Here is a 25,035-nt window from a genome sequence, read left to right on the forward strand (position 1 = left end):
CCGGTTTGGAGGAGATCCCAAGTTTTGGGGTTCATTGTTAGTGAAGCTAGATGTAGCACTCAAAAGTGCTACATTTTGTTTTCAAGAGCAAGGCTGGTGGAAAATATAACACCAGTTTGTCTTGTATGAAATTTGGGTAACCTGGAGGCACAGTGCCTTAGGCAGCATTGATTAGTGTCAACACTGTGACCAGGTGCCTTGGAGGCCATTTATGGAAGAGTGTGCCTTTTGGAGGTAAAGTCAAACCATTGGAGAGTTACAGCACCTGCTGTGTCTCTAGATACCAATACAGGAAATATATGTTTTATTGCAGGTGGGGCAGAGGAAGCAGGAGTGCCAACTTGGACCTGTGACCATGGGTGCCCGGGCCCATGGTGCCATGCAGTGCGCATGGCCCTGGCAGCAACATTTGTGGGTGCCAAGCCCCTTCATGGGGAATTTTGTGGGTGCTCGTGTTGGAGTTGGCACCTGTGAGGGGAAGACATCCATTACAGGTGCACTGTGATTTTGCTTCTCTCTGTGCTCCTCCCAGCGGTCATTCCTCCTCTGGTCCATGCTGTGGATACACAATCTGTCTGTTTCCAGGCACTGTGAACATCTGCAAGGGATTCCCACACTGCAAGATTAATGTTGTCAACCTTCATGTCGTGTTTGTGGACATCTTTGTAACACAGAGTTGGTGTAGTGTAGAGATCCTTGGGGATCCTGCCTGTCTGGTCATGTGTACATGACCAAGGCTGCTAAGACAGAAGTGCAAATAGGCTGGGAATGTGGGCTTGGGAGAGCACATCTTTGTTTGAGACTCTGTCCTGCCATGTGATGCCCAAAATCTTCCTGACGCAGCACATATGGCTCCTGCCCATGACTCACTTCCACAAAGCAGCACGCTCAACTTGCAAGCCTAGAAGACCTTCATTTTGGTATTGGTTGTTAGCATCACATTCTCTCATACACTTTTGTGAAGATTTTTTCAGGCCAGTATCACTTTAGCTGGGGTGGGGGTCAGATATCTGCCCTGCTTTGAGCACAACAGGAAGAAAATAAGGTGGGACTTTCATTCCTTTACACTCTAGCTTTCTAAAGGCAGAATTCCCTGCCACAGAAGAGGAACATTCAAGCATGCAAAGTTGCAAACCCCTGATGTCTGGACTGGCTATGAGCCTGTGCTATAGGTGTTAAGTGTCTACTGTTCACTACCATGTGGCTGTTCCAAAGCATTCATCCTATGCAAGCTGGTGCTCATTCTGAAGGACGTCATCTGGAATTTATGGCTCCGCTTATGATACAACTCTAACCTGCCCAGTCTGGCTCCTTAGGGATCTACCCTCCTTGGTGTGTTAAATAACATCTTGAATTAAGGGTGAAATTTAAAAACAGAGCAGTCCACAGGGATGAAGGGGTAGCACCAGATGAAACGGGGGAGAGAGAGAAAGTATATTTCTGGATGAGCAAGTTGTGTCCTCACGTTAAGATTTCTGGCAGAAAAATTACCGTAATGTTAATGACAGGTGTCTAGCAGCTGAAGGGGATGGAGTGAGGGCGAGCTCATTAATTTGGGGGGGCACTCCCCCCCGCGCCCCTTCTAGCACTGCCCATGTGGGATCCCCAGGCACATTGCAATGGTGACCAGCCCAGCGGATGAAGGTCACGTTGCCCTTCGCGTGCGCTTCGTGAGCGCCGTGCCGGAGGAAGCGACCAGGCGCCTCCTTCTGGACGCATGCGCCAAACCTTCATAGTTCCTCCTAAAAAACGCACGTATGAATTCCAGTCTGAGACACAGACTGCCGGATCGAAAACCAGAGCATGCGCAATACTGAATCCGGAGGGAGGGGTTGAGTGGGGCTAGAATGCCCATAGAGATTGTAACGTTACAGAGGTACAATTCAACTATCTGGAGGCAAACTTCCTGGCTCCTTTAAAAGAGGTTTTAGTTTCTCCTGGGTTGGAAGAACTGCTCAGAGAAGTCAGTGAATGGAGATATTAATAATTTTTATGTAGCGTGCTCCTTTGGAATCCAGATCTTATTTTGTGTGGCAGGTGCTGTTTAACATAGTTTCAATACACTGACAAATTGCTCGGCCATTAGCCAGGTATTTCATATGGAGCCCACTTGCAAACTAGAGATGGGCCTGAGCCTTGTTTCCAACAACAACAACAAGCCCCATAGAAAACACACTTAAGGTTGCCACGAATATACTTTAATTATCCCCTCCTCGGACTTGTTCACAGCCGAAATTGGCGATCAACTCTGTTGAATAACTTGAATAAAAATGCGCGTTTAGAAACATGTCTTAAATATGATTTTCACACGAAAAGTTCAGCACACCTATCTTGGCTGCTGCGTTTGGCGAGGGGGAAGCTCTGCTGCCCAATCACAACTAAGCCGAAACCTTAGATTTCTTTCTTTCTTGATGGGCAACTCTCATTTCTCTTGGGTAGAAAAACGTTATGCGAAAAGCGAGCCCGGAATTTGTCCGCTGCCTGTCTGAGCGGATGCCTAAGATGCGCTGGTCTTTGGGCGCACGCCCCTTGCCTGGCCGAGAGTCTCCCGGTCGGTGGCGTCGCAGTGTGCAGAGTGCATCCGCGGCGCTTGCATAGCATCCCAGCTTCTCGGTTCCCGCCATGGCTGCTGCTTACAGGCTAGTTTTGGTTCGGCACGGCGAGAGCGCCTGGAACCTGGAGAACCGCTTCAGCGGCTGGTACGACGCAGACCTGAGCCCGGCAGGGCAGGAGGAGGCGCGGCGCGGCGGAGAAGCGCTGAGAGGTGAAGGAGACCGGGGCGCGGCGCGAGGGCTGGGGAGCCGGGAGGCTGCCGCGGGCGGAGCGCGATGGGGATGCTTGGAGGCTCTCATCCCGGGGGGAAGGGGGAGGCGGGCCGGAACTCAGCGCAGGGGTCGGGAAGGTATCCGAGCAAGGCCAGAAGATCTTGCGGGTCCTCTTTGGACCACGGAGGGTCCCAAGAGATGGCGATGAAGGAGGTTTGGGCATGCGGGTGTTCCCTTTCTCCTGCTTTAGCCACGTGGTGAGCTTCCGCGTTCTCTCCGCGCAAGAATTGGGTGCCTTGCATTTTTCTGGGACAGGTCTCCCGCTAGATGCCTAATCACGTCTACAGTACAGTGGTACCTCGGGTTCCATACGCTTCAGGTTACATACGCTTCAGGTTACGACTCCGCTAACCCAGAAATAGTACCTCGGGTTAAGAACTTTGCTTCAGGATGAGAACAGAAATCGTGCTCCGGCGGTGCAGCAGTAGCGGGAGGCCCCATTAGCTAAAGTGATGCTTCAGGTTAAGAAGAGTTTCAGGTTAAGAACGGACCTCCGGAACGAATTAAGTACTTAACCCGAGGTACCACTGTACTCGGAAGTAAGCCCCGCTGAATTCCGCATCACTGGCTCTCCAGTAAGCGTGCATGGAATTGGCAAGGATGCTCTCCCCCCCCCCCCCAAGGCTTACTCATGTTGGGAGGGGAATGGAAGGCCAGAATGGGTTTCTGGGCTTTCGAAGCGAAACGGGGAGTTGGACACGTTTCTGGAGGCACACGCGTGTTCTCGGGCGTTTGAACGGCAAGTCTCTCTCTCGGAAAGATGTAAAGTAGGACAAAGGAGAGGTTTCCTGAAGCTCATGCATCGGCCTCGCCGCTGAAGAATCGAAGCGCAGCTCCCTGCAGCCGGCCCTGGGGTGGGGGCGCCCTAGGCTAGCCGGAACTCCGGCCCTACTCCTTTCAGAGATTGTGACGCCTCTTGGCCCCGAATAGCCTCGGGCTAAATCTGTGCCAAGCATAACAGGGATTTCATCTCACTCCTCTGGGCGGCAGGATGAATTGACTGAAAACGTGCTGCTTGTTCACTCGCCAAAGGCGTCACGGCCTTCATAGAGAGGGTGGCATAGGCTACTCTCCCGCTGTGAAAAGGGGCAACTGCTTCTTTAGCTATGTTCCCCCACCCACCCCGCTCCAGCTGCGCGACCTTGGCTAGGTCACTTTTGCGCATTTTAGGGTCACTGTTTCGGTCTGAATCAAGGCATGCCCCCATTGCCTCTCAAGGAAATCTTCACAGCAGCGTAATATTATTTATTGAATTTCATCTAATAATTGCTTCTCATGGAACATCTCAAAGCTCTTTTGGAATAAAAACAACAGCAATAAGAAAGCAATAAAACTACAGCAATTTAAAAGGCCAGTTAAAAAAAATTAATGTCCGATACACAGTGAGATAAAGATAAAAGGCTTGCTGGAAATAGGAGAAGCCTTCATATGGCATGAGAGTATCTCTTCCCTGCATTCCTTACACATGCACCCTGCGTGGCCATCCTGCAGGATTGCATTGGCAGTCTTGCTGGGCCTTTGATATGGAAATATAGCAGGAGCTGCTGAGTCATTCTGTCTTGCAGAGAGAGAGAGAGAGAGAGAGAGAGAGAGAGAGAGCAGGGTCACAGGAAATTGGGGCTTGGGGGGGGGGGGGAGAGCTCCAGGAAGCAACTAGGGACCGCATGTTTTCTGCAGGCTCAAGAAACAGCCCGCCCAGTTCCAGTTTTTGTGCATTATCTCTCTGGGTGTAAGGAAAGAGAACAGAGTTCTACCCTTCTCTGAGAATTGCGTAGAGTGTTTGATGTAAGCAGAATAAAAGCCCTGCATTTAAAAGTGTCCGTTATTGTTCATTTCTAATGCTGTTATATTGTTAATTTCTGATGCCCTCTTAAGGGGTCATCCTGGGTTGGTTGGTTGGGTGGGTGCATGCAATGGTGCATGACTTGTCCTTTGCTTGCCTTTGTCCTGTTTCATCTTCCGTGTTGCACAATTACTGCTTTCCCCACCCTGACATTGGTTGGCATTATTGCACAGAACCTCTCTTCCTTTCTACAGAATGGGACAATCAGGCACATGGGAGCAGGCAAATGATTGTAAGGACGTGTTGTTAAGGCTATACTACAACATAACCTAATTTAGATAGAGGTGACTGGTTGTTTCCTCTCCTCTCGGTGAGCAGAGAGAGCGGCTGCTGTTCAGATTCCTCCCCCACCCCAATGATTACATAAGCATTTCATCTTTCCACTATACTGGGTTTCAATGTAGCTGGCCAAAAACAAGCCAGCTACATTGTAAAATGGAAGATGCGATACGCTGAGTTTGCTGCTAATTTCAACACTGGAACTTGGTAATGGTAACCTCAGGGCTTGCAGCATATGATTAGTAAACCTACCTATTTGTTTGTTACCCCTGCTATTCCATCTTCACTTTGTCGGGGGAGCATTTGCTGGATTCTCCCCCCACTGCCTGGATTTAGTGGGTGACTACATATGTCAGTGAAACATTGAGGGGCTTCCACGCTAAGATGTTAATGTGTTACAGAGAATTTGGGATAAAGCATGCTTCAAATAAGATAAGCATTGTACAGTGGTACCTCTGGTTGTGAACGGGATCTGTTCACAACATGAAAGGAATGCAACCCGCAGTCTGCACACGCGCAGGTTGCGATTTACCGCTTCTGCGCACACATGTGACGCCATTTTGCATTTCTGTGCATGCGCGAGCAGCAAAATCCAGAAGTAACCCTTTCCGGTACTTCTGGGTCGCTGCGGGACACAACCTGAAAAAACGTAACATGAAGTAAACGTAACATGAGGTATGACTGTATTCTCTGGGCCCTTCCAGATGCTGGTTATGAGTTCGACATCTGCTTCACATCTGTGCAGAAGAGGGCAATCCGCACCCTCTGGACTGTGCTGGATGTCATTGATCAGATGTGGCTACCCGTAGTGAGGACCTGGCGCCTCAATGAGAGGCACTACGGTGGCCTGACAGGCCTTAACAAGGCTGAGACGGCAGCTAAACATGGTGAGGCCCAGGTGAAGATCTGGAGGCGTTCCTTCGACATTCCGCCACCTCCAATGGAGCCTGATCACCCTTTCTACAGTACCATCAGCAAGGTGAGCTGGGAAACTCTAGTCCATTAGTGGTGTGTGGGGCGGGGGGGGGGGATGGATCATTTGGAAATTGTCATGCAGCGGTACCCTGTGATGTGACTTCTAAAATACCCTCCTGTTTCTGCCCATTGTTGCCCCAGAACCATGGATTCATTGGACTCCCATTTTCATCCATCTTCTCCATCCATTGCTTGGACTTTTGCCCTTACATTACTCTCCCTTTGTCCAGTTATTTTGGGAGTCCTACAGTTGTCCTTGCTAATTGCTGCTTTTATACGGGATGTCACTCCTGAGCTGTTTTGACAATTTAATAGAACTTGCCCCTTTCATGCAATTAATCATTTACATTGTGCCCTTTCATGGATGTTTGTACTGCATGGTGACAACAGTCAAGGTTATTCGTGGAGGGGCTGGAATCTTCCATCTATACAACAACATGTTTGTTAATGGTTTTACCACACGAGATGGTCAGATCGCAGGCTCTAGAACTTGTTTTATCTGATCACAGTAGTGTGGATTATAATACCATCTGCAGGCACTGAAAAGCTAAAACAGCTGTGTACAATAGGCAATGAAGTTGAAAATAGGCAATGAAATTAAAAAGGCCGTTCAGGTTAAGAACAATAGGCAATGAAATTGTGATTATGGCTGTAAAAGAGGCAACTTCTGTAGAACAGGTTGCTGAAGAGCCAAAGCAATGTGTAGAAACTGCAGAGAAGCGGATTTTGGCTAAATGTTAGGAGAAACCTTCACACAGCACAAGCCGTTTGATATTGCAACAGATTGCTATGGGGAAGTGCTGGATTTGCACACCCTGGAGGCATTTAAGCAGAGGACAGATGGCCATCTGCCAGAAATACTGCAGTGAGCAGGAACTAGATTATCTTTAGGGTACCCTTCAGCTCTGTGATTTTCCAAACATTAATAGTTTCATACCGCATTTGGGAGGATGAATAGAAAATGTTGGTTTGGGCAAATAATTATTATTTAAGGCCTAGCATGCTGTTGATATGAGAGGTAAGGAAGGGCCACTGACCAAAGACCAGAGGAAAAACAAATGCTTAGATGGGCTCCTGTAAAGTGCCTATTTTAAAATGTCCAGTAACACAGGCAACCAGTGAGCATGGTTCACAGCTGGAGCATGTGGTAGCACAGGCCAAAGAACCAATTCTTCCGAAGAGAAGGTGCTTCATTGATCTCCCTGAGCATCTCCAGGATGAAGCAGAAATCGTGTCTTAAATGCCACTCCATATTCTTCCGCAGGATCGTCGCTATGCTGACCTCACTGAAGATCAGTTGCCTACATGTGAGAGCCTGAAAGATACCATTGCTCGGGCCCTGCCCTTCTGGAATGAGGAAATTGTTCCTCAGATCAAGGAAGGCAAGCGTGTGCTCATTGCTGCCCATGGCAACAGTCTCCGAGGCATTGTCAAGCATCTAGAAGGTGAGTCTGCTTGTGACTTGAGACAAGCCTGGTCAAGTCTAAAGGCAAGCTCCAAGAGGGTTGCCTTCTAACAGTCCTTGGGATGGGCACTATAACCAAGCTCCTGGTGTGATTCACCCCTTGCTCTTTGCAGGAATGTCTGAGGCAGCAATCATGGAACTGAACCTGCCCACTGGAATCCCCATTGTCTATGAGCTGGACAAAAATCTGAAGCCCATCAAGCCCATGCAGTTCCTTGGGGATGAGGAGACTGTCCGCAAGGCCATGGAAGCTGTGGCTGCCCAGGGCAAGGTCAAGAAGTGAAGGCAAACCCAAGTACTCAGTAGAAGATCTCCCCCTCCCTCATCCCTTTCCTTCCCAGCACACGCCTGCCACAGCCTGAGGGACTGGGCAGACGAGCCAAAGGAGGTGAAGCTTCCTGGGGCCACCACATTCTTTCCTTCAAGACCAACGTCCTTCCACATTCACTTTACCCCCAGCAGGATATGGCTAGATACACTAGGGATGTGGACCACAGTCCAGCACAGGGGTCTGGCAGATGAGCAAACCCTAGCGCCATGGAATGTGATGCTGCTAAAGTGAAGGGGGGAATCCCCATGCATTCCGAAGAGAGAGCCCCTCCTGCCTTCTTTCCATTTTATGTGGCAGCTGTAGTAGTATTGCTCGATTTGGTTTGGTCACTCGTGATTAAGGCTAGCTAGGGGTGCTTCAGACAGCACAACAGGGATGCTCAAGGACCATTTATTTTTTATGGGTCTTTTTAAAGAGAGCATGTAATTTTGCTAAAGAGTCTTTTTTATTTTTAGTTGTCCCTGGAGTTACGTCTGATTCTGTATTAGGTAACAATAGCCAGCTCATTATTTCATTGCCTTCAAAACGATTGTAGGAAGGAGTGAAGCTAGGGGAAGAGAAAAGGGAACAGCACCCACCCTGGAATCTCCAGCTGTAATCCCGTAACTTTGCTGTGTAGTGCCAGTAAGCCCAGATACTGTGTATCATCATGTGTTGCTTTTCTGCCCCACAGTCTGTGTGGTATCCCTGCCTGATTTAGGGCAGGTTTACACTGGAGCTCACTTCACTGTACAATGGCTGCATTTGCCCTAATCTCAGTAAAATAAAGGAATTATGTGCAATAGCTCCTGCGTCTGTACAATCTTATTGATTCCAAGAAATAGTGCTACTTGTTCCCCCCCCTCCCCCAATGCTGACTCTTCATCTCTCCTTTCCCATTTAGTCACAGTATCTATCCACTGCAAGCAGGTCTGAAAAGGACCCAGGTCATCTTTTGTTCCATCTTAAAGCTACTGGCTGTGGAGTCCATGTAGGTAAAGTCCATATAAGGACAAGTCTTATGTTCTACTCTAGCTGATCCCCAAACCACTCCCAAGGTGAGCACTGCAGGTGGTTGGTGTCCCTGTTGGCTTACACACACACAACTGCTACTGATCAACAGGGAAGTACAGTTCCCAAGTACAGGATTCCCCCTCCACATGGCCCTGCTGGCAAAGAGAGAGATTCAAACCATTATGTTTTCCTTTCCTTCTTTTTTCAGATTTGGTTACTAGTTTACATGTGAATGTCAAAACCTTGCAATACTGTGGATACTAAACATAAGCCAGTACCGTATACAGAAAATGTGAACACAAGAGTAATAGGAGGGAACACAAAGGTCAATCCTGGTTTACTTATATTCAAACATTAATGTTTAGATAGGAACAATATCAAATTTCCTTTGTTTGTGACTAGGCATTCATTCCTTTGGTTCTCCCCCTCGAGTGCCTTGGAGCTATCTACTTCAAAACTTGGGCACTGCCTGGGATCCTGCACACCTAATCACCACCCTTGCTTCTCTAATAACATATCCTCCCAACAAGGGCAGGGGGTTCACTAGATCAAACTATCTAGGACTGAATGTAAAAAAGGTAAAGGGGCCCCTGACCGTTAAGTCCAGTCGCGAACGACTCAGGGGTTGCGGTGCTCATCTCGCTTTACTGGCCAAGGGAGCCGGCGTTTGTCCGCAGACAGCTTCTGGGTCATGTGGCCAGCATGACTAAGCTGCTTCTGGCGAATCAGAGCAGCGCACATTTACCTTCCCACCGGAGTGATACCTATTTATCTACTTGCACTTTGATGTGCTTTTGAACTGCTAGGTGGGCAGGAGCTGGGACCGAACAACGGGAGCTCACTCCCTCGCGAGGATTCGAACTGCCGACCTTCCGATCGGCAAGCCCTAGGCTCAGTGCCATCCATGTCCCAGGACTGAATGTACCCAAGTTCAAAGGAGGAAGTTAACCTTCTCTAGAGAAAAACTTTTATATCGCCTATAGGTGGTATTTATTAAAGATAAAAACAGTACTGCTTATGGCTCAGAAAGGAAGAATGGAAGACAGTTTTATTTGTCCTTTTCCAGGTGTGAATATTAAAATCAGGCAGAAAAGACAGGGACAACAGGTAAGAGTTGGTTGGTTTATAAAACAGTACAACAGCAATATAAAATTAAGAGGAATCTGGAGTTGTCTTCAACTTTTCTTTCCCAGACCATTCCAGAAGCCAAAGTGACCCAGCTCTGTTTTGCACCCTCATAAGGTCCATTCACAGCAACAGCAAAGGAGGCTGCTTCCATGCCCCTCTAAGCTTGCAAGCTGTAGCAAAGCCTTCCATGTACTTGCTGTGCATCTTTGGGCATACACCATTCCCTACGTCTGCAGAAACTGGGGCTGTACTCTGGCTACCTTGCGCAGTTCCTTGCTATGTGTACTGGGGCACTGCATTTCACACCAGCTGATTGGCACCATCTGTACTCCTGAAATCAGAACAGAAATCCATAGTTACACAGACACCCTTCCCAGGGAAAGAAAGATTCTTCCACTCATTAAAGGTGCCTTGCAACCACACTGAGCCCCCCAGATATAGGGAAGAATATAAATTAAATTAAATTAAAATAAATAAATATACCACTACCTGGCTCTCTGAAATTTAGTTGCTGCATCCATAAACTGCCCTTTTCACTTTACAACCTAAGTGGATATTCTATATTATAGAATGTCTTCCCTCAATAGTGATGTTACTAATGCTTCTTCCTTAATCATACATTTAAGAGGTCCAGAATATGTTGGCATGTTCAGTAGATTTCAGCATTATGTACAACCTGCTTAGAACAAGACTGGCCTTACCTGCTTCACTATGAGCCACCACTACCCCCAGCTCATTTTCCGCTGTTGTCAGCAAATAGTTGGACTGTGCATCACCTAGAGAGATCTAGCCCCACAGGCTGAGTTAAGGTGCAGTGCTTAAAGATTTCTCTTGCAAATAGCACATATATACACAGCAAATAAAGGCAGAAACAAGAAAAGGATACAACTTTGGCCAAAACAATATCTCCTGGGCGGAAACTCTTGTAAACCTCTACCTGTCACCATGCATGAGGTGGGAAGGAAAGAGAAAGTGTGAAAAGCCAAATACTGAGAGAACTTCGAGGGAAAGTGTGCAGTGAAACATGGCCGATCTGAACACGAAGAGGACATCCCATCAGATCTTGTGCTAAGATATCCTTTATCCAGAAATCACAAGCCTTTTCTTCAACAAATGTACAAAAGAGGCATTGCTAAATGTCCTCTTGCCCCCACAAGGTTTTGCTTTTCCTCAGGTAAGTTTCCCCAAGAGCAGTAATGATTTTTTTATTTTTTTTATTTTTTTATCACACGGTTTTCTCCAATGAGCCCAAGGTGGCAAACCCACTTGTCCCCCTCTTGATACTGTCTTCACGGCAACCCTGTGAGGTAGGTTAGGCAGAGAGATGGTGACTAGCTCAAGGTCACCCAGTGGGCTTCAAAGTCCCCCATGTCCTAGTCCGCCACACACATGTATGTATTCTTGCCAGGAAAAAATGCTCCTGGCTATGCGCATTAGGTATACTACTGATTCCCATCACATGTAACCAAAATGTTTATTCCACTGACCTTGTCTTTCTCTGTAGCTCTGACATCTTCTCTCCTGCAGCAGGAGAAAAGAAGGTAAGAGTTCACCCTAGTCCTCCTCTCCCTCCCCTAAAAGAAAACTGACTATACTGACTCGGCTATGAGTGATTGCCGAAGCAGCAGCAGCAGCAGCAGCAGCAGCAGCAGCTTTTTGAGGAAGGGCTGGCTAGTTTAGATGAAAAACCAAGAAGTCTGAACATGAGGCCAAGCACCTTACTGGATGAAGTACAGTGGTACCTCGGGTTACGTACGCTTTAGGTTACATACACTTCAGGTTACAGACTCCGCTGACCCAGAAATAGTACCTTGGGTTAAGAACTTTGCTTCAGGATGAGAACAGAAATCGTGCTCTGGCGGCGTGGCAGCAGCAGGAGGCCCCATTAGCTAAAGTAGTGCTTCAGGTTAAGAACAGTTTCAGGTTAAGAACGGACCTCCGGAATGAATTAAGTACTTAACCTGAGGTACCACTGTAGATCTGGGTCTTGCTAGTGGCTAAATGGATGACTGCCTGGGATCCAAACACTGCCTTGGGTTCCACAACAAAATTATATAAATGAAAGGAACATAAATATAATAAAACAATTCCTACTAGCGCTCAAGTGCTAATGATGAGAGTAAAACAAAATATTTATAAGGGCTGGCCTTATGTCCTCTCTAAAAGTGCAGACATCCAACACCTCAGAAGAAGCCTCCACAACAAAGTTGTCTTCCTACCGGATAGTTCCACGGAATGGGGATTTTAATGGTGTAGAGCCGACATACAAGATGTGCACCTTGGCAAAACGAGAGTTAATGCTGCAAACCTGGGTGGGAATATTGGGGGTGGGAAAAAGGGGAGAGAAAACCATAATTGAATTTCAGATTGGACAAATCAAACAGAGTAATCACAGTAATCACAGGGAACAGTAACTTCAATGCCTCAGCAATTCCCCCTCCCACTTTTCTAAGTAACGAAAGTAATTTTAGGATTGCAGTCGATGATGCTTTCTGCTCTGTGGAGGAAAAAAATCAAAGCTCATTTTTGAGATGAAGTACGTGCTTCTTCCTTTCCATCAACAACACTTTGTTCTGGCGAGGGCAATGCTTGCAAGGTTTATAGTGGACTTGCTAATGAAGGAACTTGGGCTTCTGGTATTCAGGGGCAGAACAGACCAAGAGCCCTGATATTTATTACTAGGGGCTGAGCTCCTGCTCACTGTACTTGCCAGCTACACTCACCCACTTGTCAACCCGCCTCCTCTTATGCCTCACCAAGTCAACCCCTCCCATTAGAACACATCAAACCACCACTACCTGCTCCCATTAGTTTGCCCTCAGCTCACCTAGGCTTCCCCCCCTCCAATTCTCTTATCCTCTGATGTTGCTAAGGCCGAAATGGTGTCACTGGAGAGACAGGAAGCAGCAGAGCAGGATGGTTGATGGGCTGCTGCCTAGCCCTTCCTGGCCATTCTTCCATGGTTCGACTGGGCCAGACACCTGCCTCCATCTCTCTCCTCCTACCACCTTTGTCTCATCCCCCAACACTGCTGTGATGGGAAAGTAGCTCTCAGAAGTCTGTTGTCACACTGTAGTTTGCAGTGCCACCAGCCAAGCAAACTGCTGTGTAAAAACATCCATGCCATTTTATTATATATCAAGACATTTATATCCCACCTTTCCCCACAAAGCTAGTCAAGGTGGCAAACATGATTCTCCTCTCCATACTATCCTCATAACAACCCAGTGAGATAAGGGAGGCGAAGAGTTGGTGACTAGCTCAAGATCACCCAGTGAACTTCATGCCCGAGTAGGGATTTGAACCCTGGTCTCTCAGGCCCTAATCAGACACTTTAAGGAGTACACCACATAAAAAGATGTAGAAAACATTGCTCAGCTGCAATAGTCAGGCTTGTGGCAAACAGCTTCTATATCTGGTTCACAGCCAAACATGTTGCTTTCCTTGGCCCGCCAGTAGATGAATCAAAGACAATTCTAATGTGCCAAGATAGAAATGAGGTTACCTTGCACGTCACTGTAGCTCCCACATCAGGAAGAAGCTGAGATTCCACGTCCCTCATCACAGAAACCACCGGGAGCTAAAGAGAAGCAAAGAAGACTAGTCATGATTTATTTGACGCATTGCTTTAGAGCCGTGCTCATCAACCACAGGTCCTCAGGTGTGGATGGACTAAAACTCCCATCAACCCCATCCAGTTTAGCCAATGGCCAGGGATAACAGGTGTAGTTCAACAAATCTGGGGGACTCATGGTTGAAAACTACTGACTTACAAGTGTTACGATGACACTATAAGATAACCATGTTTCAAAACTTCTTCTGGATTACCAGCTGACCATAAACTTGTTGCTGTTGTTAATATTTATTAAATTTGTATACCACCCTACATCCACAGGTCTCAGGGCGATTCACAGGATAATATAAATGTAAGCATCTAATCACTACAGGTGCCACAGTATACATTTCAGGCTTTATAGGGTGTCATGATTATGCACCATCCAGTTCACATGACATGAAGCTCACCTGCCTTCTTGCACAGACCCACCTCCAGTCAGGAATCTGTGAGACCCAGAACAGCTCCACAGCTATTCACAGAATCATGCTGTAGAGTTGGAAAGGACCCTGAGGATCATCTAGTCCAACCCCCTGCAATGCAGGAATATGCAGCTGTCCCATACGGAGATCAAACCTGTAACCTTGCCATTATCAGCACCATGCTCTAACCAACTGAGCTATGTTGACTCATCCAAGGTCACAGTTATGCACTCCCAACCTCCCCAGATCTGTGACTTGGTTCCTCTTTTGGTCCTACACTATGAACTAGCACTGCTCACATCAAAGCATTCTGTCCTTGCAATTCCCACTACACCACCCCCTCATACTGTTGCCCAGAGGTTGCTTCAATCTCACCATGCCATTCTCACTTTTCTTCATGAGACAACCAGCCAGGGAGGCATAGATCGAACCATGACGGGTGTAGGTGCCGCTTCCGGGGGTTCCTTCCTCTAAGCTGCAGAGTCTCTCTCCTGCAGGACAGAATGCAAGTCAAACATCTCATTGCCTAGAGTTGACTGTCCTCTCAGACAGTAACAGACACAGCAGGAGAAGCTGTCATAGTGAAAAGCAGGACCAACTCATGTACCCCCAGCCCCATTTATTGACTCCCATCATGCTGTTAACAGGTGCGTATCAAACATGAAAAACTTTCCTATGGTTTAAAACAGGGGCAGGAGAGGAGGCACAAATCCTAACATTACCCGACTGCGCAACTGCGTTGTAGTTTGCCACAGCTGCCATCCTGAACAGGGACTGTCCTGATACTCTCCCATTGAGCTACCTAGAGTTGCAAATTTTTACACATCATTTGAGAAGACAGGCGAACTAATGCCAGTGTACTGGAAGAAGCAAAGATCACCAGTGTCGAAGCAACAATTCTTCAACATCAACTTCGTTGGACTGGTCATGTTGTTCAGATGCCTGATTATAATCTTCCAAAGCAACTGCTCTATTCCAAACTTTAAAATGTAAAGCATAATGCTGGTGGTCAACAAAGAGGTTTAAAGACTCTCTCAAAGCAAATCTTTAAAAATGTAGTATAAACACCCAGGGCCCAGCGCCCCCAAATTACCGCGGATAGTGGGGGGGGGGGGCGAAGCTGAGCACTGCCAGCCATGGGGGGGGGGCGCAACTCTCCCCCATGCTGCTGCAAGAGAGCATCCCCGCAGAGGCTTGAGAGGGAAGCTGTGCACCCGCCAGTCATATGGTTGGTGGGGTGCAGCTTCCATCCTAAGCCTCTGCGGGGATCGCTCTCCTCCCGCGGAGGGTTGGGAAGCAAGCTGCACGCCCGCCAGCCGTATGGTTGGCAGGGCGTAGCTGGCGGGTGTGCAGGGAAAGGGGAGGCCGCTGGCAAAGCCGCGCAGCTCCCCAACTCGCGGGGGAACCCAAGAGGCCCTGGCGCGATGCACCACTAAGCCCTATGGAAAAGATGGACAACTGGGAAACACTGGCCTGCGAGCGCTCCAAATGGAGAACAGCCTTTACCAAAGGTATCATGGCTGGAACTCAGGACGAAAGGGAGAAACTTGCTAAGAGGAAGGCACGCTTGGCAAATCCTCACCTTGATCAACTCCCGCCTGGCAACCTATGTCCCCACTGTGGAAGGACGTGTGGATCCAGAATTGGCCTCCACAGTCACTTAACGGACTCACCGTTAAAACCGTGTTCATGGAAGACAATCACACTCGGCTACGAAGAAGAACTTCAACAGCGCGACCTCGTTTTTGCACCCAGCCAGGACGCCTCCCTCCTCCCGCCCCGGCTCTCCCAGTCACCCACCAGGGACGCAGTACCGCGCGGGAGCCATCCTGCCCGGGGCGAGTCTGTGCGGCCGCCTCTCTGGAGGGAAACGCGCCTTCCGAAGCAAGCCTCCCCCACCGAAAACGGGGCGCTGAGCCGCTGCCTCATTGGCCAGCTCTGTTGTCACATGACTTCCTCCCCGCGCGCATGCTTTCCTCCGTGGGCGGAAGAGCTATTATAGAAAGCGGGGGCGTGCGGGGCACACAGAGGGAAAGCCATAGGCAGAGGGCGCGAGGAAACCGCGCGAAGCGACGCGCAGTGGGTGACGGGAATCGTAGTTCCGCTTGGCGCTCGCGGCGTGGAGTCGCGCATGCGCAAGGGTGAGGGTGGTCAAAGACAGGGAGCAGGATGCATCGGTGGATGCGGTAACGCGGGGAGCGGGTGGTAGTCTCGGTTTGACTACACCCTGATCATGGCAGCACCAGGTAAGGCGAGGGGGATCCCTCTGACGCGCGGTGGTCCTGCGGTGCATGCTGGGGCAGACCTCGTTTCCCCTGCACGCTTCGGGAGAGCCGGTGCTCTTTCGCCGCCGGGTAGCTCCTCTTCTCCATTGCTGCTTAAGGGCTTCGCCTGTTTGCTAAGGCTGCCGTGCCCGGTTTGGGCAACAAAGCTGGCGCTCGGTGCTCTTCGCTTTCCCAGATATTGCTTAGCAGCGTCCCGAATGACTGCATCCTTGGAATGCACGTTGGAACAGACCCTCCCCGGGAGGCATGGCTAGAGAGAGCCATGAACCGCTGAACTCGGTAGACACGCGCCTTCAGGTCCCCACGCCTTTAAAGAGCTTTCGTGGGATGCATACGAATGGTGCTTCTTTTCCTGTCCCCACTCCTCTCTGGGGTTTGTTCCCGCGACCGCCTCTGGGGCTGTTATGCCTAGAGCAGGCGAGCTGGGGCTCACGCGGAGGTGGAGCTTTAACCTCAGCTGATCTCCTTTTTCTTAGAAAATATAGTGGAGACAAAATCCCATCCCCCACCCCACTGGGAGCCCATTGACTCACCCACGCAGGTCTCGCTGTCTCATAGCCATCTCAGTGCTTAATCTTCCCTTGTGTGACTTCTGCTGTTGCTGCCATCTGCTAGAGGGGCAATGCTGCCTTCAGAAATCACCCTTAATCCGTGCTCAGGAAGGATGCCAGCTCTGCTCAACTGGCAGAGAATGGGCCGAGCTCTGGGTGCATGTGACTACCGGCAGAGACAATGCTTCTCTCTCTCTCTCTCTGTGTGTGTGTGTGTGTGTGTGTGTGTGTGTTATTTTCTGCTGTAATGTCAACACAGAAGGGCTGCTGTGTGTGAACACTTTTATCTAGCTGCATGTGAGCTGGTACACTTTGCCGGAAAGCTCTAATTTTGACTCTAAATGTATTGCCTCATGAAAACTAATTATGTGATATTATTATTATTATTATTATTATTAAATAAATCTCAAAGTGGCTTACAACAATGCATTCTGTTGTGGACCACGTAAAATAATCTATTTGCCTTGGGGGTGGGGGAGAGACTTGGAGGTGTTCTTGCTATTTATTTGGCTACTGGGCAGAGCGCTGCAGGGATTCTGCAACATGTTGCTCAATTTTACCAAAGTTTCTACAGAAGCAGAATTAAGAAGATCCAGAACTATGCTGATCCTCTCCCCTCCCGTCCTTGTGAAAATACATTCATGTGTGAGAGGCTGTGTGTTATTGTCCCTGTTTAACGTGCAGCTATAACTTACCCTAAGATGAACCAAAATAGGGTCACTTGTGTTCAGACTAACTACAAGGAATGTACTCTGTTGAGAGCACCAGAACACCTTTTTGAGGCAAGTAGAATTTGAGTGGAGTGAGAGGTTGCTAGTACAATAAGATGTAAGTGGAGATTGGGCATAATGGTTGCTGCAGAGTCAGCCATAGGCCTACTTTCCTAAGTTTAAAAATCATAATTTGATCTCTCGACAGTGGTGCCAAATTCCTTTTTAGGTCTCTTTGTTTCATTTCTGCACTGTGACCCCCTTACTAAGTTCCACCTTGCTGGTACTGTCACCACCCCTGAGGGGTTCGTAGGGTCACATTCTCGGTTAATATTAATTGGCCAAGATCAGCTTTCTCCAGAGCTGGCCTAGCTCAGGTTCCCTCTTGCTCTTAGATTAGCTGCAGCTTGATGCTGGAGTTCTGCGAGCAGGTAAGTGCCATCATTTCGTTCCTCCTCTTTTATCATTTTGGCCTCCTTAGCCCTGCTAGCTTTAGTAGACAGGTCTAAATTGGATGTTTTCCCCAACTGAGGCAGAGATGTCAAGGGAATATGCTGAACTCTCTCAAGACCAGGACTGGGTTTGGGAAGGTATCACTGTTGGCTCCCTTTCGCCAGTCAATTCTTTCTTAACCCAGAAATATTTTGCAGAGATGAAAGGATGCATGGCAGCAAGGATTCAATCTTCTCCCTCCCTGCATGTCAGCTCTCTAAATCTCTCTTTTTTTTAAATATAATTTTTACCAATTTCTTTTTTAACACAATATTTCAGCATACCAATAACAAAACAAATAAATTCTTTGCTCTACTGAGCTCGTGACTTCCCTCCATCCCTTCAACCGGTTTTTAATTTTCAAATCTTTGTGTCGCACTTTATATCCTCTACTTCAGACCTTTATATCCTTATGATCAACTCTGTCTCAATGGTCTATAAAGTTTTGCGATTTAGAGTTTCTTAGTTGCAGAATTTATATCAATCCCGCTAGTGTCTTCACATTTTTACAATAATTATTCATATACTCAATAAATTTACTGTCTTTGAAACTTTTGGTCGTCTTGGTTCCGGATCTTGCCTGTCAGCTTGGCCAGTTCCGCATAGTCCATCATCTTTGTCTGCCACTCCTCAATTGTTGGTAGTTCCTGCAGTTTCCATCTCAGCTCTCTAAATCTCATAGGTGCTCAGCTCTATATGGGCTTGTCTTCTATTGTGGAAGGGTCCATCCCTAACTCAAGGTATCCCCCCTACTCTAAAAATTCTAGACTACACCACAGCAAACAACTTTGGGGAAAAGGCACTGTGTCCCCGCCACTCATGAGATGCCTGGTTTCCTCAGTCATTCTCTCCCTTTGCTATGACAGCTGAAGAAGAGCCTGCTGGACCAGGTAATGACCTGTCTAGTCCACCATCCTGTTCTTACAGAGGCCAACCAGATGTCTGGGAGGAACCTGCAAGCAGGACCTGAGCACAGAAGCGCTCTCCCCTTCTGCCCTTCTGCAGTTTCCAGCAATTGGGATTCAGAACTGGGGGCAGAGCATAGCCATCATGGCTAGTAGCCACTGATAGCTGTTTTCTCCATTATGTTGGGAAAGGAACTCCAAATGCAAACTTCATAGATGTGCCTCTTTGGCCTTTGGGGTGCTGTGTGTGCTCTGGGCAATCTCTTGCCCTTTGAACTCAGTGTATATACATTCACGCAAGGAGCCTGGGTATTCCATCTCGGAAGATAGGCAGGAGAATTGGCAGAGCCACAGAGGGGACACGTTCAACTCTGGGTGCATTCTACTAGCTGTCATTACTCACACGGACAGCAGTGGGTGAGCAAAACCTTTCCACCAATGCTGCACTGGAGTCATCTGAAGTGAGAGTGACTCTTCACCCTCAGCACTATCCTATGATCAGCCGTGACTCTTCCACCATCCTACATCCCTTAGCATCGTGATTCTGGAGCAGTAGAATATTTGGCACCAAGCCTTTGCCCTCCATCTAAACCCGATGTCCAGTATCTACTTAACACTGCTTCCTCTCTCCACAGACTCTGAGTGGCAGGGATGAGGAGCCGCCAGAGGATGTATTCTGCTGTCATGCGCTTCTTCCTGAAATGCCTGCGGATAGGTCAGCGGCGTCGGTTCTGGCTGACTAAGCATGTGGGGCAGCTCTGGCTGTACGGGCGCCTCTGTTTGCGCTCCCTGGTGTACAACTCCTTTGCTAATGGCGACACTGCTCTCGACGCCCTCTTTGAGCCCATCTACTGGCTGGTGGATCACGTCACCCGCTGGTTTGGGGTGGTGAGTATCTCGGGAGGAAAGGCAGCGGAGTGCAGCTTCAGGCCCACTGGAGACATGTTCAGCTCTAGGAAATAAAGAGTTTGAGCCCCGGGCTTCAAGCCACCATCAAACATCCAAGCTGGGCAAGGAGATACATGACCTTGCAGATGTGGGAGGAGATGGCACTGATGCTTCGCTGAATTCTTTTGTGGTCCCCCAGCGCTGCTGTTTTCTTCAGATTATGGGGAGACCAAGTTGGGTTTAGCGTGGGGATCCATCCACTGGAAACATTCCTTCATCGACAGGGCGGAGACTTGTCTGCAGTGTGTTGGTGGCTCAGACCTTTCCCCCTTCCCCCTCAACAGGTGTTTGTGGCTCTGGTGATCACTCTGACCAGCTCAGTGGTGGTCATAGTGTACGTCTGCCTCTTGCCTCTCGTCTTGCGAACCTACCCCCTTCTTTGGATCTTCTGGCATTTCATCTATGGTCACTGGAACCTCGTCATGATTGTCTTCCACTACTATATGGCCATCACTACTCAGCCCGGTTTTCCTCCGCAGGTAGGGTAGAGGTACCAATATCTCTGATTTCACTTTTATTAAGTTTATTTTTTAACACTGAGATCCATGGTAGGACATGATTTCCTACCACTTCTTCTTTCACTGGTGACTCTTACACAGAACGTTATGGACAAAGGGCTGATCTCGAGTTGCCACTGTGTGCAAGCTCCAGAGGGCCCATGTCCAAATATGCTTGACCCAGTGTGTTTTGGGTTAGTGTAAGGGCCATGGCACTCTTGCAACCACGCTAAAGGCTACTGATGTTCCTTCCAGCAGCAGTTGAAGAGCGATGTCGCTGCTGTCTCCATCTGCAGAAAATGTATTGCCCCGAAGCCTGCCCGGACCCACCACTGCAGCATCTGCAACAGGTGGGCATTCCCCTTGTATCAGACCAGTGTCACGTGTGAAAACCCGAACCCTTTAAAGATGCTTTATGGGCAGGCAGATAACCAGGGTCATTTATCTTTCACATTGTATGTGAGCATGAAATGTCTTGTGGTAGCTCATGTAGAATCCTATGTCTGGCAAAGACTCCTGAGAATTTTAGAAAGCTTTCTGAACTCCACATTCCCCTCTTGGCATATACTTCTTGCGATTCTCTCTTATATTTTCCATAAATATCCAAATACTTGTTTCAGAATAAAGCACGAGAATGCAGGAAGCATAACTCCTTGACTTATTGCACACTTTTGTGATCTTCATAATTTTGGATATGGAGTGAGAGTTTCCTCTGATGCAGAATTGCAATGACAATAATAATCTGGACATAGATGAATTGTTGCCTGTTTCTCATGCTGAAGTCTTGGAGTCCCTCTTTCAGCTGAGATATAACCTGTAAGAACATCAACAAAATTTCTCTGCACTGAAAAAGAAAGTACAGTAAATACAGGAAGGGCGGCATGGGAGCGAGAGAAAATAAAATTGTGTGGTTTTAATAAATTAGGCAAATATGTTCAGTCTGCAAATGTCTGTTTTGCATAATGTCTGCTACCTGTGGGATTAGGGATAAAGGACTATGCAGAACATCAGAGCTTGGGAAATGCTGCTCATTCCTCCTCCTCTTTGAATTTTCTTTGCTTTCTCCACTCACTTTAAACCTTTGGTTTTATTTCCCAAGCCATAAAGGTTAGAAACTTGCCTTTTTAAATGAAAGAAAACATGCTCAAGAAGCTAAATTCTGCCAAATGCTGTGTAGCCTTGGGGTGCATCTGTGTACCTATAGACTATATGCATCTCTACCTTTAGGAACACCTGCAAGTTTGTGCAGAAGTCTCCTTACACTAAGGTAACATTGCCAAAGACTGCAGAGGGCTTTGTATTGAGGCCAGTGAGGAGCCAGTACCCAGCTCTCGCCAAGCAGCCTTCAGCCGGTCTCTTGCTTGCATGCACATTAAGGGATCGAGTGGTGACTTGTTCTTGTTTTTCTTGCCTTGTGTTGCTGCACCGTGTCATGTTCCATAGCTGCATCATTTCCTTACTATTTAAGCTGCGCTGCGCTGTCAGCACCCCATTCTCCTTCTGTCTCACCTCCAGTGTGCAATAGCGCCCTAACGCAAATGCTATTTCCCTTCCACAGGTGTGTGTTGAAGATGGACCATCACTGCCGTATCCTTCTGCAGGCCCATAGCTGGACTGACTCCTGTAAGGTCACTTGTCCCAAGAACGCGATGATATATGCAAAGTGATAATATATATCCCCAGGGAAAGTAAAGGATGTCTTGAGATTAACTGGTCCAAGGGGGTAAACTCGCAACATTGAAGAGGAAAAGGAAAAGTATTTGTGCCGATCTCCTGTGAGGCATGTCTCAGTAAATGTTTTGGGAACAATCAGCTGCATTTCAGAGGGGGCATTCCTGTTTCAGCATCAAAGCGAAATGGTTCTTAGGCCAGAACTATTATTCCTTTTATGTGAAGCATCATCCCCTGTTCTTCTTACCTGCTGGGTTATGGCTTTATTAAAGTGTGTCCTGAGTAAGCAGATCTCCTCACTCCCCCAAACTGAAAGGAGCAGCAAAATTGGAAGGAGCCCAAACAGGTGGCATGGTATTAGGTGGATCAATTAAATCACCAGTACGGTTTGGGTGCAGATCCAGAATTGGCTATCCCCTGTTACACGGTGAGGAGGGTTGGGGATTTTTGCCTGCCTTTACAGACCTTTAACCCCAAGGGACAGCATGGCTAAACAACTGCGTGGGGCACTTCAACCACCGCTACTTCTTCTCCTTCATGCTGTTCATGACCATGGGCTGCATCTACAGCAGCGTCAGCGGCTGGGACCTATTCTGGGAGGCCTATGCTGCCATTGAGGTGAGGTTTCTGGCTGAACTGGGGTCTGTCTGGGCACATGGTGGCATGGGAGGGGGAGGGGCTCTTCCTCCTGGCCTGGTTAACTGCACGAGGAGTTACCTAGGCCGAGGAGAGCTGAGTGTGTGTAACTGGCAGCCTCTTTTCCATCCGATAGAAAATGAAACTGCTTGACAAGGGGAGACTGCACGTGACAGCCAATCAGGTGGGGTACCTGCTGCTCCGCTGCTCAAGTCAGGGACAGGGCAGAGCATGGTAGGGGAGCTTGCTGCTCTGCCCCAGCAATTGACTCTACAGCCGTGGCTGTGACTGCTCAGATTCCCTTTCCTGGGCAGAATCACTCCTTCCCTTCTTCCTCCTAAGGGAGCCCGAGCCCATTCAGCTGCAATTGGTTGTGCCATCGAGGGGAGGAACTGTTTGCACAACTGGCTAAGTGATGCTGTATTCTTGTCTTCCAAAAGAGATAATGTATGAATGGGGAGTAAGGGAAGTGAGTATTGAACCCCAGTACCCATGCTCTGCCCCATCGCTGATTCATGATCAAGACCCTTGCCTCCCAAGAGGTGTCTGTCTTGTGCTGTGCTGTCTGTCCACCCATTTGTCCTTGAAAGACCTCCACATCTCATTGGTTTGGGGTCACAGCATCCTCTGCTGCATCCTCGCATCTCTGGCCACCGCAACATCTGCTTTTTCCTTGCAGACTTACTCTCAGACACCACCACCCACCTTCTCCTTCCGCCAGCGAGCTTTCCACAAGAGTATAGTGTATGCCTGGGTCCTCTGCAGGTAACTGATCTGGTTGTTTGGTGCTCATGGGGAAGAGGAGGGGCAAGTCTCTCCGGAAAGCTTTGAGAAAGCTGCCAAGTCAGCCTCTGGAGCACAGAGCTTTCTAGCTGTCTTATTCTCTGCTCTCTGCAAAAGCCTCATCCAGCTATCAGTGAGAGATAATAAGCTACTTGCTCCAGCTATTTCAGCTACTTGGTGTTTGTCCATCCGCTGCAACATTCCTCTGTTCATTTCCCTGCAGTTCAGTAGCCTTGGCACTGGGCGCTCTCATGCTCTGGCATTCTGTCCTCATCACTCGTGGTGAGACCAGCATTGAAAGGCACATAAACCGCAAAGAAAGAAAGAGACTCCGACTAAAGGGCAAGGTGAGGAGGGCAAGGCTCAACCTTCAATGGGGGGGGGGGGAGAGAAAATGGAGGCAGAACAGCTGAGCTCACCTATTTGCTTGATGTGTGTGTCATGCTAAAGTTCCATCAGTTCAGGGTGTTTAGTCAGAAAAATAGCTAAAACAGGGCCTTTTCTCCTGCAGCCCCTTCCTATATAAACAAACTTCCTCTTGAGTTGACCCTGTTTTTCTCCGGATTCCAGAAAACACAAACTATTTTTAATCAGGCATGCATTTGAATATTTTATTTGAATTAATTTTAATACATTATATAGAACTCAGCTACGTAAACAGGGAGACTTTTTTTTTTAAGAGTATCATTCCGTCACACTTATTTTTGACCATTTGAATAATTCTGAAGTTTGACCATAGTCAGATTTCCCCAAGAGGGGTTGCTATGCAGAATGGAAGAATGAATAAATATGCCAGAACCAGGTCCTAGCAGAATATAATTTCATGCTACTTTTCCATTGGCCCTAGGTCTTCCAAAACCCATACAACTATGGTCCTTTGGGAAATTGGAAGGTTTTCCTGGGTGTGGAGACACAGAGGTGAGAACGGGAAATGCGCAGCTGGTATACTCTACATTTGCCCTGTCTTTTGGATAACAGGGTGCCTGGGGTTGGCTGGATCTTGACGAAGCAAAGTACTATTAGCACAGCTGAAGCTTCTTATTTTGCATTCCACAGTAATGCTGTAGCCCTCTAGGTTCTCTGTAATCTGGAAAATGCTTGGGCGGAATATACTAGCAAGCCTGTAAATGTCTTCCTGTGTTCCATTTATTCATTGAAAGATGTTCTCTTTTCTAGGCACTGGGTCACCCGAGTTCTACTACCCTCCACACACACACCCTATGGATCTGGCCTGAGTTGGGAAACTCCACCCTGCATTGTGGAACAGAAGACTCCTCTCTTGACAATTTGATTTGATAAAGGGCAGAGTTGACCAGCTGCCGGAAGACGGGAAACCACAGGCTGCTTTCAAGGGGCAGCATAATGGACAGCACAGTTCCCCGAGGTGCTGGTGACATCACATGCCACAATTGCACCAGCTGCAGCAAACTGCTCCAGCAGTCTTAGGATGAAGGTGGAAGAGGCCCCCCCCCCCAGCTGCAGGCAGCTGTGGTGAGACAGCAATGTCTTGCCCACACAATCCAGCCTATGTAGGATGAAGTATTGGTATTCCTGGTAGTGGAGGAAGGCGCAATATGCCCCCTGCCCCACCTCAGGACCCTGGCTGGTATGCCAGGGTCTTGTTACTCTTCCACTATGTAGGCAGGGATTTTTTAAATGAAAATAAAAATCATTTTAATATGG

At 48.1% G+C, this 25,035-nt stretch overlaps 3 protein-coding genes across 5 annotated transcripts; 2 read left to right on the forward strand and 1 right to left on the reverse strand.

Moving 5' to 3' along the window:
• The first annotated feature begins 2,528 nt into the window (after nt 1–2,528).
• On the forward strand, nt 2,529–8,502 carry PGAM1 (phosphoglycerate mutase 1). Its single transcript, XM_079977235.1, has 4 exons — nt 2,529–2,764; nt 5,652–5,926; nt 7,187–7,367; nt 7,501–8,502. The coding sequence occupies exons 1-4, from the start codon at nt 2,623–2,625 to the stop codon at nt 7,668–7,670; spliced, it is 768 nt and encodes a 255-aa protein (XP_079833361.1). The 5' UTR covers nt 2,529–2,622; the 3' UTR covers nt 7,671–8,502.
• A 1,231-nt stretch (nt 8,503–9,733) lies between these two features.
• EXOSC1 (exosome component 1) lies at nt 9,734–15,826 on the reverse strand. Its single transcript, XM_079977238.1, has 8 exons — nt 15,675–15,826; nt 14,250–14,365; nt 13,345–13,419; nt 12,059–12,147; nt 11,327–11,360; nt 10,726–10,776; nt 10,541–10,625; nt 9,734–10,170 (listed from the first exon to the last, which is right to left on the reverse strand). The coding sequence occupies exons 1-8, from the start codon at nt 15,700–15,702 to the stop codon at nt 10,064–10,066; spliced, it is 585 nt and encodes a 194-aa protein (XP_079833364.1). The 5' UTR covers nt 15,703–15,826; the 3' UTR covers nt 9,734–10,063.
• Nucleotides 15,827–15,950: 124 nt separating this feature from the next.
• On the forward strand, nt 15,951–25,035 carry ZDHHC16 (zDHHC palmitoyltransferase 16). 3 transcript variants are annotated; one of them, XM_079977232.1, is made up of 11 exons: nt 15,951–16,120; nt 19,453–19,705; nt 20,050–20,244; nt 20,518–20,612; nt 21,821–21,849; nt 22,418–22,551; nt 22,706–22,753; nt 23,249–23,334; nt 23,576–23,699; nt 24,200–24,270; nt 24,529–25,035. In XM_079977232.1, the coding sequence occupies exons 2-11, from the start codon at nt 19,469–19,471 to the stop codon at nt 24,641–24,643; spliced, it is 1,134 nt and encodes a 377-aa protein (XP_079833358.1). In that variant the 5' UTR covers nt 15,951–16,120; nt 19,453–19,468; the 3' UTR covers nt 24,644–25,035. The 3 variants fall into 3 exon arrangements, with proteins under 3 accessions (XP_079833358.1, XP_079833359.1, XP_079833360.1); XM_079977233.1 differs by having other exon boundaries at nt 20,521–20,612; XM_079977234.1 differs by lacking the exon at nt 22,706–22,753.

The sequence above is a fragment of the Podarcis cretensis genome (assembly GCF_951804945.1).
Source record: "Podarcis cretensis genome assembly, chromosome: 5".
In the NCBI taxonomy this organism is placed as follows: Eukaryota; Metazoa; Chordata; class Lepidosauria; order Squamata; family Lacertidae; genus Podarcis; species Podarcis cretensis.